The following is a 12,282-nucleotide window of genomic DNA, read 5'->3' as shown; positions in this document are numbered from 1 at the left end:
AAGAAAAGACAGTCACCACTTGGTGATTTACGTCACCATTGAGTAAGAAGGGCAACAGGCTATTCGTTCACTATTGAGTGACCATGTACCTACTATGTGCCAGTCATTTTGGTGTCACTGGACTTTCCAAAAAAAAAAAAGATTGGAAGGCCAAGCGTGGACATGTGGTGAAAGATTTAGTCCAGCTTAAGGTTTCTCGGCTAAAATAACTCCATTACTAATCAGGAAGGTAGCAAGGCAGTCACACTAAGTGCTAAGAGCAAAGTGCAAAATCATTCTCTCATTCATTCAATTAGTACTTATAAAGTGACGTCTTCTATTTGTTAGGTTTGTGGAAAACGTGCCAGGGAATTGAAGCGTTTTCTTCACTTACTGCACAAAGTCTGGTCAACAGGCCCCAAACCAAGAAGTCAGTTCTTATCGTCAAGGCAGAGAACTACTACAGTCAGAGATCACATACCAAGAGCAGAGATACCAGGTGAGTGGAGGAGGAAGCAATAAGGAAAACCCCGTGAGAGGGAGAACCACTGTGAGTGATGAGTCAGGGCAGTCCCCCTGCAGGGGGCAAGTCTAAAGCAGTGCCAAAAAATAAGAAGGCTTAGGATTGTTGCGGAGGTATTAGAGCAGCATTCTGAAAGGAGGAACGTGAGCAAAGGCTAGCATGATAACTGAAAAATGGGGTTTGAGGGCCATGTATATGCAAAGTTAGCTATAGTGGATTGGAATAAATGCAAGGTGAAAGGATGCTTATCATTATTAATAATGATGAAAGCATCCTTTCAAATGAAAGATGGATTAAGAAAATGGGAATAAAGAGGTGAGATAAGAGGTTATTACAATAATTTGCTATGATGTTGAATTAGTGGAGGCAGTGGGAACAGAAAGGGAAAATGAGATATACAACACAAAGGAAGGTCGAAAGGATTTGAAGACTTTTCAAATGGGAGGGTGTGGAGCAGGAAGAGGGGCGAATTCTAAGAAATGAAATCCAAAAGTGGCCCTCTTTCTGGGTAACTAGTAGAAAGATGGAGCTAGCAGCACAAGAAAGAGGAGTCAGGAATGGATCTAGTTTAGAGAAGAAGTCTAGGATTTCAATTTGGAACTGACTTTGGGAGAATATTGTACAGATGTTGATATGGCATTGAGGATGGAAATCATAGTTAAATACACAGATTTTGGAGCTATGGTTGATGAAGATGTCACAAAAATGAGCTGGCAGAAAGAATAGTGGGAAGCAGTGGGTAGTCAGTCCAGGTGCAGAGAGGGATGAATAGGATGGAGCAGGAATAAAAAGAAAGCATCAAGCAAAGCTCTGGGCAAAAGATGATGCATTAAAGGAGGGATGAGAAAAACCTGAGGGAAGCAAGTTTGTCAGGATGAGACAGCGGAGTGGACTTCACAGACATTCTGGGGCAACCATTCTGCAAATAATGAATGTGGAATATTTAAATTTAGAAGGGACCTTCTCTAAGGTCACCTCGCCAAAACCCTCATTTTAAAGTTGAGGACATGTAGGCCCCGAAAACTACCATAGTTGTCAAAGAAGACAGAGAAAGAAAAAATGCGCCAAAAAGGTCCTTGCCAAAGGTGACAGAGCTGGGGAAGTAGAAAAGCCAGGACTGAAAGCCAGTTATCTTCTCTTTTGTTATTATATTCATTCATCTGATTACTTACATTTCCCAACATACTTTATATACAAATTATCTGAATTTCTGAGATCCAGTAATCCTTTTTTGTTATAAATCCACAATTAGAGAAACACTAAATAGCCCCATTTTCTGATTCTTAGAATGGAGCTCTCTTCCATAAAGCCTTGTGTTCTCTTTGAAACCTCTCTGCACTTTAACATTCAAGTACTGGTTGCCTGCTAGTAGCAACTCTAATAGGGGCAGAGATGGTGACTCTGAGAAAGTAAAGCAGACAAAAATGGGGAGTGGGATTCCTAAAGGCTCAGAGGATAGGATGGTCAGTCACCACAGTAAACTGGCCACCTGGAGAATCAAGGAAGATCAATTCAGATCTAAGATCCTATATGACGATGGCCCACCTAGCTGGCCTGGGCATGGGCAGGACCCTCAGCAGAGACATTGGACTCGAGTATGGCAATCTGTACCTCAGTCCTGAATGCCCAGGAGTCTGCTCCTCTGCTGGCATAAGGAAACACATGCCAAATGTTTTCCGAAGAATAATGAGCAAGACTATTTCAAGAGTCTACTTAGATACAACTTCCTTGAGCTATTTTTAAATCACATTAGGTGGAAGACAAATAATTTCCAGCTGCCTCTGCACCTATTTCTGGATCGCCTACCAGCATATGAGCAATGATCTAACAGGCCTGTCCTGACATGGGAAACAGGGCTCTCCCATGTGCTCACCAGGCATCTGCTCATTTTCTCATAGGTACACTGCAGTATCTTCTTAGGCAATTTAAAGTTCACTGTATCTATTATCTTGGTGCTGCTCTCTGAGTGGGCATCTCTGGGAGGTTAGTGGCATAGAGAGGTTAGGAGTAAACAGGTTTAACCCAGAAGAAAAGGCAATGCATCTGGACCTAGCGGTCAAGGGTGTGGCTCTGGTGCTTATCTGAAGTCAATCTGGTAGAAAACGGAGGTGGCAACTCCAACAAAGGGAACATGGGGCCAGCACTTGGAACAAACTGGAACAAAATATGCTCAGGAAATGTTTCAAAATACAAAAGAGTTATGTGAGATGAGCTCCAAGAAAAGCTCTTGAATTTTGGCTCAGTGACGAAATCCTTGCAAAAGAAATAAATTTGATAAATCTTGTACACAGTCAGAAATTGGAATGAAATAAAATACAAGCTTATCAGCCACCTCCATTGCAAGTACAAAGTCACAGGATATGAGTGAATCTAAAAGTGGCTGAGATAGGAATTGGTCTGAGGGAGGTTAACCATTTCCAAGAAGAGAAATCTCATAAGACAACTATCTGCCTACTCACCTGATCCCCAACCTCAGATCAACATCCAAATAAGGGTAATGGAGCTTTTTCAAAAGGCATGTATAAATTCAAATCCAGAGAGGGAAGAAAATGAGAAAGGAACTAACGTTTGCTGACTGCACATTCTGCCAGCAGCAAAGCACTGTGCCAGGAGCTTTATGTACATCATCTCATTTCGTCCTTATAACAATTCTAATAAGGTGGGTAATGGTCCCATTTTACAGCTAACAAAACTGATATTCTTAAAAATTAAGTAACATGCCTAAGGCTACACTGCCAATAAGTAGAAGATCTGATATTTGACCTGAGTATGTTAAATATATGTGGACATCTGTCTTTTTTCTTTTTTAAAATAAATCCTACTTATTTTAATTTCCTTTGGGATTATTTTATTCATTTGACAAATATTTATAGGGAATCTGCTATAGAAAGCTACTGTTCTAGATGTTGAAGATATAGTGACAACTAGTCTTCACCTTTAAGAATTTAATTCTAGTGTACTAGTATTTCGAGACCTCATTATTTCCAATTTGGGATCACAGAGAAGAACTATGGGGAATAAGCAACCTAAAGAATTTTAATATTCATCCACCTCTAGGAAAACTAAATAACATAAGCCCTTAGTTATTCTGATTTACATATAGTTTAAACACACACATACAACCTGAGTAGGTAACAGATAATAGATAATACAAAAGCTATCATACGAGTCAATGGTTACTAGACATACAATATGCCCAGAACAAAGAATACACGACCAGCAGAGGTTCTTCTATTAATATCACTAGAGAAGCACGTGAGGAAGTAAAAAGTTATTTGAGGAAGTAGACAGTTTTATGTACCTTAGCCAATAATTTAAAGACTTTCTTAACTATTTGCTGAATAAACAAATAATGAGTAAAAGAAAAAAATTTGAGAGATAACATTTTAAAAATGACTTAAAGCTCCAACCATGGAGAAAAAAAAAACAAAAGTTGCCATGAAGAGCAAAAGAATATTCCCCAACCTACTAACTTGCCTTCAGCTCAACTCAATAGAGAATAAATTAATGATGTGGCCACTGAGAAAAAGACACAATCAAGTAAATATCTAAGCAAAATGTGGACAGGTGAGCCATGTGGCAAGGTGTCAAGAAAACAAATGAGATTCTTAACCTATGGATTAGACCCTCTAGATAGACAGACAGGCCCCTTCCAGGAGACCCATATGAGCCAATGCATGAAGAAATCATTCTGGCCAGTGGTGGATGCCTACTCAAGTCAGATAAAATTGTGCAATGTCACCTTGCCTTCACTGTGAAGTCCATCCAAAGGACAAAGACTAAGGGTTTAGAGGGAGATGGAATTTTCTATGTCAGACTGTTTGGATCCTAAGCTTAAATGTCATTGATTGACTTCCCACCCTTCATTTCCTTCTTGCCTACCTCCTATGAAAGGTGGCAGAGTAAGGAAGAGGCAGACTCACACTAGGAAGGCAAAGTGTTTTAGAGACTGGAGGCCCACTTATCCTTCCAGGACAAGTATTAGAGAACAAAACTACAAATGTGGCAAACTGATGAATCTGGGTAAAGGGTATGTGAGTTTCACTGTACTACTCTTTCGACTTTTCTATATGCTTGATGTTTTTCTAAAAATTAAAAAAGTTTGAGCAAACAAAAAGAAAAAACAGACAGCTTCAAAAAGGTTGCAGTGAGAGAGGGATGAAAATGCTATCATTCCCCAAAGCTCAGTGATAAATTCTGGATAACTCTAAACTTTAGATCTCAAACTGTCAACTTGTACCAATAACCTTGGAGAGTAAAACAAGAAAAAATATAAAAAGAAGTCGTAGCCATCTCTCTCTGACTCCTGATGTCTGTTTCCCTAGGCTGGAGCCACATGCTGACTTGTGGAGATCCTCCTCCAAATTCCCTCCAACCCCGGGGCAGCAGACCAATACCGGTACTGGTCCATGGCCTGTTAGGAACCGGGCCACACAGCAGGAAGTGAACAGCTTATGAGTAAGCAAAGCTTCATCTGCATTTGCAGCCTCTCCCCAGCATTAGCATCACCACCTCAACTCTACCTCAGATTGTGAGGCATTGGATTTTCATAGAAGCACCAGTCCCTGGTGCCAAAAAGGTTTGGGACCACTGGTCTAGGGGATTGCTTCTGACCTCTACAGTCTGGGGTCACTCTTCTCCTTAAAGCCAGCCAGGCCTCAGAGTGTGCCACAGATACCCTCATCTGAGGACACCAATCATACCAAAGAATTAAACAAGGGAAGTTTTTCCTATGCTTGTGGTTGGCAAAAGAACTGCCAATGTGGAAGTGGAAAAATTTGCTGCCAAGGGATGAAATTCATTCAAATGACAACCTACTCCATTGCTGGCCATTCCAGGAAAGTAGGGAGTGGAGCTTTTTAATGGGAAAGGAACTCTGTTATTCTATATATATAATTCACTTCGTGACTTAGTCCGGAAGGAAGGGTAATCTATTTGAGTTCAGTGCCTGCCTGACTAGCCCCTTGACCTCCTGACTCTCTCTGTCCCCCCTCAACCCCACCCTCTGTAAAGACCAGAGGACTGAAATATCTCCACTCTGTGCTCCATGGGACTCACAGGGGCACCACGTACTCTCCCTGTAGGGCTGGACCTGACACCCAGGGCTGGGATTTACCAATGTCGCTTAGCAAAGTGAGGATGGCTCCTTCCCGTAGGCCACAGCAGTTCTCGAACTGGTTCAGGTACTGTTAAGAAGATGAAAAGAAGCATCAGAGTGACTGGTTACCAACCACCAACAAGTCCACAAGTGTCTTTTACCAGCTGAAGTCATCTGAGTGCTGACCCTGGCCCTGGGCTTGGGGACCTGGGCTGACAGGAAGCCTGGGCAGCAGGACTGGCAGGAACTGCCCTGTGGAGGAAGCAGCACTGAGAACTCTGGGAAGCACTCGCATACGTATAGCTGAGGTGTCTGAGTCATTCTAGGATGAGGGATTTTTGTTCTCACCTGTGCTGCAGTTCTTAGGCCAACGTCTAAGCTTAGCCACAATTAGTCCACTGCCCCACAGAATCCCACAGGGGGCAGGGTGGAAGGCACTCACTGAAAACCACCTTCTGACCAGTTCCCAACATTGCTTTGCCAGTGGGGTGATGATGACAGGCGGGAATATTGAATGAGCACTTACTACGTGCCTGGCACTGGGCTAATGCACAGATTAGGTCAATAAAGCTTTACCTGCATTGTGTCATTTCACCCTCCCCACTGCCACTGAGGTAAGCAGTGTTGAAATTTCCTTTTGACGTAAGAAACCTGAGACTGGAGGAGGTCAGCAACCTCCCTGCTCATACAGCCATTCCAGAGCCAAGCTGGAGTACGAAGCTATGTGTATCTGAGGCTCGAGCCCAAACACTTAACCCCTTTGCCCTCCTGGCCCTCTTAACTTATTAAGAGGTTTAATATGGCCTTGAATGAAGACACTAGAGAAAAACACTTCCCAACCGAGGCTACAGTCATGAACTAACATATATATCTGAAAATGTCCAAGAGTCTATTTCCTGAGCCAAGTGCATGGACTTCACTTTTTCAATCAGTTCTGGCTTTTATGCTTGCTCATGTGCTAGCCAATCTTGTCTCTCCATGCCCAGGGTGTATATTTTGAACTGTGGAAAGGAGAGAAGGACAGGCCACCTCATTTGGAGGAAAAAGAGGACCTGAGCACTCTGGGCATAAGCACCGCTGCTAGCTCACCCTGCCCTAGGGACAGCATGGACAGAGGCTCCTTAAGGTACAACTGCTTCCCACCTGCCCAGATCACCCTGCGCCCACACCAGGTCAATCACGCTGAAGTACGTATCTTCTTCCTTGGCTGACTGGCTCTTTGCTGCCCACAAGTTCCCGTCGAAAGTCCTCTGCCTGGCTTCAGAGCCCTCTGCAATCTGGTCACATACCACCTACCTCCTACACTCCCCCCTAAGAACCATCTACTCAACTACAACATGGCTGTCTCTCCTTAAATAACTGTAGTTGGTAATCAGATGATTGTCAGAGGTTAGGAAAAGAGAGAGGAAAAGCAAAGCCTTGTCAAGTTCCACATTTCTCATCGTTATCAGTGTCCTGCCTGCGGTCATGCCAGTGACTGTGTTCACATCCTGCTGTGACACTCCCAGGATGTGCCCACCTCCCACGGTGGGAGAAAACCACTGGGGCGGATCAACCCTCATGGAAAGTTTCCTTGTGAAAAAGAAGAGGTGGAAGGGGCCAGAAGAATAATGAGAACGGCACATGATGCTGGATCCAGGAAACTGCCATAAGAAGACAGAAGAAATGGCTGGATAGCCCCTCTCCCCAATATTCTAGAGTGAAGAACTGAGGGAGATGAGAGCTAACAGAACAACTTTTTTCAATACAAAAACAAATCTTTCGTCCACAGCTCTCAGTTTTCCTCACGCTATGGGGCATTATTCAATTTCACAGACGGAGAGGTGGCCTCCAGTTGGGCTCATGAGGGCTGTGGCCCAAGCTCTGCCACTGCAGCTGTGTAACCGCTCTGGGCCATGACAGCCACCCTTACCAATGTTGCAGGGTTTTTGAAAATCAAACATGGTAATGTGTAAAAGTAGGTTGTGCAGTGCTGTTTTAGAGAACATCAGGGAGGTAGATACACACCACTGTCCCTGAGACTAGGAAGGACTGTCATTGCCCACCTTGAAGTGTACATTCTAATAAAGAGAAGTTAATGTGGTGAGAAGGAAGAAAGCAGAGTCCGAAAGATGAGTCAGTGGTGGCTCTGGAACCCCAGCCCGGTTCCCCGATTACTAAGCCAGCCACCTTCCTGCTCTACTCTGTGACCTTGAGGGCACTGCCACATCTGTAGGAGAAAAAAATCCCTCCTAATAAGGACAGAGGTGATGCTGACATGAAAGACTGAAGTGGCCCTGACATGCTGAGGGAGGAAAAGTTTGTTTTGGAATATATCCAGTCCTTCCCTGTACTAGACATCTAGTGATTGTTTCCTTGTCATTTTAGTAATTGCTGTACAGTAAGCACAGTGAGCCCTCCCTGGCTTTCTCGTAAGAGCTTCTGATTAAGTCTCTTGATTCACACCTCACACATCACTCCATACTGGGCATCAAAGGGAGATCTGAGAAGGAAAAAGCAACCCTGCTGAAGTCACTGTGGCTCCCTGAACTTCCGATGGCAAAAGCAGTGAAAGGTCTCCCCGCTGCTCCCACTGAGACAGGCTGTACCCCCACCTCCCCAGAAGCCTCACCTTTCGGAGATCTCCTCCTTGGCAGTACTCCATGGCCAGCAGGGGCAAGTCATTGGGAGCCAGGTTCTGCATCCCCTCGGGGACATCCCGGGCGGCCACCACATTGGGGTGGTTCAGCCTATGAAGGATGAGAAAGAATGAAGAAGGAACCCAAGCTTTGGCTCAAACCCATTTCCCTCTCTGTCCATATCTCAGCAAAACTTGTCTTACGACAAAGGGCTGGAATAGCCGAGGGCATTCAGGAGTAAGTAGGAAGATGGACATCAGAAACTGGAGACTCATCTCGGTGCCTGGTCAGTTAGCATCCACCCAGTCTACTTTCAGCACCATGAACTCATGACTCTGTGAGTGCATCATGTGTAACCGAATTTTCTTTAGAGTGCTCCATATCAAGTCCTCATTGTACTTCAAAACTACCTCTAAAAGCAGAGAAAGTAGAGGGACTTCCGATCTTATGCCACTCGAGTAGGGGTGGGATGTGTGTGTGTGTGCATGCAGATGAAGACAAGGCGACACCTCTCTCTTCAAGAGGTTTGTAGAAGAATCACCTGTTTGAGGTCTTCTAAGGTGACCAGGTTGCTAGTTTACTTAAATGCCTTACTAGCTGGGTAGACAGCATCCATCTAGGGATTGACAGACGCTGTCTCCACATCGGAAGAATAAATATCAGCAATAGGTTCACAGTGATGGAGAGTCACATACTAACTTGGAATTGAAAATATAGGGGGAAAAAAGGATTTCTGCTGACAAAGCATATTTCACTGGGATGGCTATATTAAATTCTTTAATATAACAAATAAAATTGGCCAAAAGCCCTTGACAAGGCCCAGTGTCAACACTAACTGCCTTTCCTCTAGAAGTCATCTACCTGGACAGTCTGGCTGGTATCCTGATTGAGGGACTGAGATACACAGCAGATGGGGCTGTTGCTCCAGATCCCAGAGTTCAGCTGGTTCTCTCTAGATCTCATTTCAATGTCCCATGACCCCTCAGCTTCTGCAGTCCCCTTTTTCCTCCCCTCCAGTGGCAGCTCTGTCACATTGGCTTGGTGCACTGGACCCTCACTTTCTCATGATCTGAATCTCCAGACACCATCGTTCTCGATTCCGGGGGCTGAGCTCCTGCCGGCACTGCTTGATAGCAATCTGCTCACCTGTCTCCTGCAAAGAGAGCATGCACAGGCAGGATCAGTAGAACTAACAACCAAACACACAGAGAATATACAGGCCAAATCTGAAATTGTCTCCCTAGGGCCCAAAACATGCATCTTAATCACCTCTGGGCTCCCAAGGCTGCATATGTATCCACTGATATCCTCAAGTCGCCTGCCAGCCCATCAGGCTGGTCTCCACCATTCCCACCTCTTACCCCGCCTTTCTCTCTCCTCATTTCTATCCATCCAGAGTCTGTATCAAGGCCTTGCTCAGGTCGCACCTTCTCCTTGAAACCAGCGGTAGCCATTCCTCCCAGAGATTTCTCATTCCCCTGAACCCCAATTCCTGTCATACTAGGTTGAACCATATGACACTGCTGGTCTTGACCATTCGGACCTACACAAATGGCACTTCCATATGGTTCGACCTAACAGTTAATGCCACCCTGTCTTCATGTTTCATGTTCTCTTCTTTATGTTTCTCTCTCCGAAGTCAGTTTTGTCTCTCCGGAGAGAATATAAGCCTTGCACAGTAGATGGAACACAGGCTGATTCAAATTCCAATTTAGCCATTTACGAGCTGTGTAACCTTGGGCAGAACACTTGGTCTGACTCCGTTTCTTCATCTGTAATATGGGAATCCAGGTGCCCACTTTTCAGGACTGTTATGAAGCTGACCCCGTAGCAGCGTCCAGACCTGAACAGGTGTTCAATAACACTCCTGGGGGAAGACCCATGTCACGCAGGTACTACTGGCATTTAAAGTCCTCCGAAGCTTGGCTCCAACCTGCCTGTCCAGCTGTTCTCCCACAACATCTCTACAGGAAACTGACACTGCAGCTAGGTTAGACCACCTGTCTCAGTCCTACGCTTTTCTAGTCTATGCGTCGTAGGTGCACAGGCACTGCAGTCTTCCCACCGCAAGGGATGCTTGCCTGCCTCTCTAAACAGGCAACTCCTGCACATCCCTACCAAAGACTTATTCTCTGTAGGGTCATAGGGTTACTTTGTTAAATTATAGCCTTGTCGATCCTCATGAACTTTAATCTCTACTCTAGTAACTACCATAATGCCCTCAATTGAGGTTTTGAGAATGGAAAAGAAGGCAATCGATAAAATTTTTGTGAATAATTAACTGACTGCCTGGGTCCTGAGGATTATTAACTCTTCCATTTTCCTTGGTGCTCTAGAAAGCACCACAGAGCCATGGGGGACAGACTAAAAGAGGACGGCCCTACGGCTACCCCGTTGGCAGCCCAGGGGCAGTGGCTCTGGCCTTGGACACTCCGGCTGCCACAAAGAGAGTCACCACTATGCAGCTGCTACTTCCTCAGGCCCGTGGGGGCCTCCAGGACAGCAGCTGCCCCTGGTTGTGGCTTTGGCGGTGCCAGCCTGGGAACTGGTTGTGCCAGTAGTGAACAAGTTGACCTACACCAGTACCCTCTGTGTTCTGTGCACCTACAGCCAGAACCTCCCCAACAGCCCCATACTTGACATATACTTGGGAAAGAGCCACAGCCAGCAGGATGGTACAGTAATCCAACAATAAGAAAAGATTTCAAAACAGTACCAAAATCCTACCGTTGCCCAATTGAAGGATGTCCAGAGGCCCTGTCAGGCCGTTTTCTCATTTTATGAAAATGCATACTGAAAAGAATCATAAACCTCCTAAGTGCAGAAATTCATATGGTGAATGGGACATAAAAAGGACATGTCAAAGATTGTGACAAGGCCCCCCAGTGTGCACGTGGCTGCCCTTATGGCAGCAGAACTGCATCACGGCCACACATTTGCCAAACTAGCCAGGATCCCTGCAGGAACAAGGACCTATCCGGTAAAAAAGAGGAAAGATGGAAGTCTTCGAATGTGAGCAGAAGATATCTAATAAGACCACTGAATCACTGCTCAATAAACCAATCCCTAAAACTGACATTCAAGAACTACGAGCTTCAGAAATTAGGTGGAAGCATCTTCTGACAGCTTCCTTATAGTTCCAATGCCAGAAAACAGATACTTACACTTCTAAGATACCCTCAGAAGTCACTTTTATCAAATCTCAGTCCTGCTGTGGGTAAGCACTCCGTCATACAGTTACTTCACATGCCTATTTTTTTTTCTAACAGTTCTATTGAGAGATCATTCATATACCATACAATTCATCAATTTAAAGTATACAATTTAATGATTTGAGGTATATGCAGAGTAGTACAACCAAAACACAATCAATTTTAGAACATTTCCATCGTCCCCAAAGAAATTCCATACCCATTAGCAGTTGCTCCCTATTTTCCCTCCAATTCCCCCAAACCTAGGCAACCACCAATCTACTTTCTGACTCTACAGATCTGCCCGTTCTGGATATTTCATATAGATGAAATCATATAATAAGTGGTTTCTGTGATGGCATCTTTCATTTAGCATGTTTCCAAGGCTTACCCATGCTGTAGCCACATGCCGACTTTTGCGACAACAGACTCCCTAGCGTAGCCCATGGCAATAGGTGTTGATAACCAGATTGTGCCATAAGTATCATCTACATAAGTTCACTTACTTTGCTATTAGAATCCTGATCTTTGGCCTAGATTATAAGGCTTTCCCTGAAGATGTTTTAAAAAATTGCAAAACCTGTTGATATTGAAGCAATTAGCAAAAGTGAACTTGGGTAAAAGTCCATCTAATACTTTTTAAAAGATAGGGAATATGTCTATCTAATGTCACTTCTTCAATCCATGTACAGACTGTGTTACATCTCACAAAATGTTACACCCTCTACATGATGAACTTACTGATTTCTATGTCTGTTCTCTAACTGATTTGAATTTGGTTACAAGTTTCACTTCCCATTAGTAGTCAGATTCAAACACTGCCCAGTTTTCTGGTAGCTTCATTAATAGTGGCTCTGACATACCGTTACAGAT

At 44.3% G+C, this 12,282-nt stretch overlaps 1 protein-coding gene across 3 annotated transcripts in view; it reads right to left on the bottom strand.

Moving 5' to 3' along the window:
• The window catches only part of IKBKB (inhibitor of nuclear factor kappa B kinase subunit beta), a 45,929-nt gene that overhangs the window by 25,441 nt on the left and 8,206 nt on the right, over positions 1–12,282 (bottom strand). For 2 of the 3 annotated variants that reach the window (XM_016127423.2, XM_036228751.1), the window contains exons 3-5: positions 9,277–9,371; positions 8,212–8,329; positions 5,619–5,688 (exon numbers count right to left, since the gene is read on the bottom strand). In XM_016127423.2, coding sequence (XP_015982909.1) covers positions 5,619–5,688; positions 8,212–8,329; positions 9,277–9,371 — 283 coding nt within the window. Of the gene's footprint in view, positions 1–5,618; positions 5,689–8,211; positions 8,330–9,079; positions 9,372–12,282 lie in introns of all 3 variants that reach the window. The other variant, XM_016127424.2, reaches the window with a different exon arrangement.

Source organism: Rousettus aegyptiacus, unplaced genomic scaffold (assembly GCF_014176215.1).
Source record: "Rousettus aegyptiacus isolate mRouAeg1 unplaced genomic scaffold, mRouAeg1.p scaffold_m13_p_11, whole genome shotgun sequence".
Classification (NCBI taxonomy): domain Eukaryota; kingdom Metazoa; phylum Chordata; class Mammalia; order Chiroptera; family Pteropodidae; genus Rousettus; species Rousettus aegyptiacus.
The sequence above is the reverse complement of the archived record's forward strand: the minus strand, read 5'-3'. Positions and strand labels throughout refer to the sequence as shown.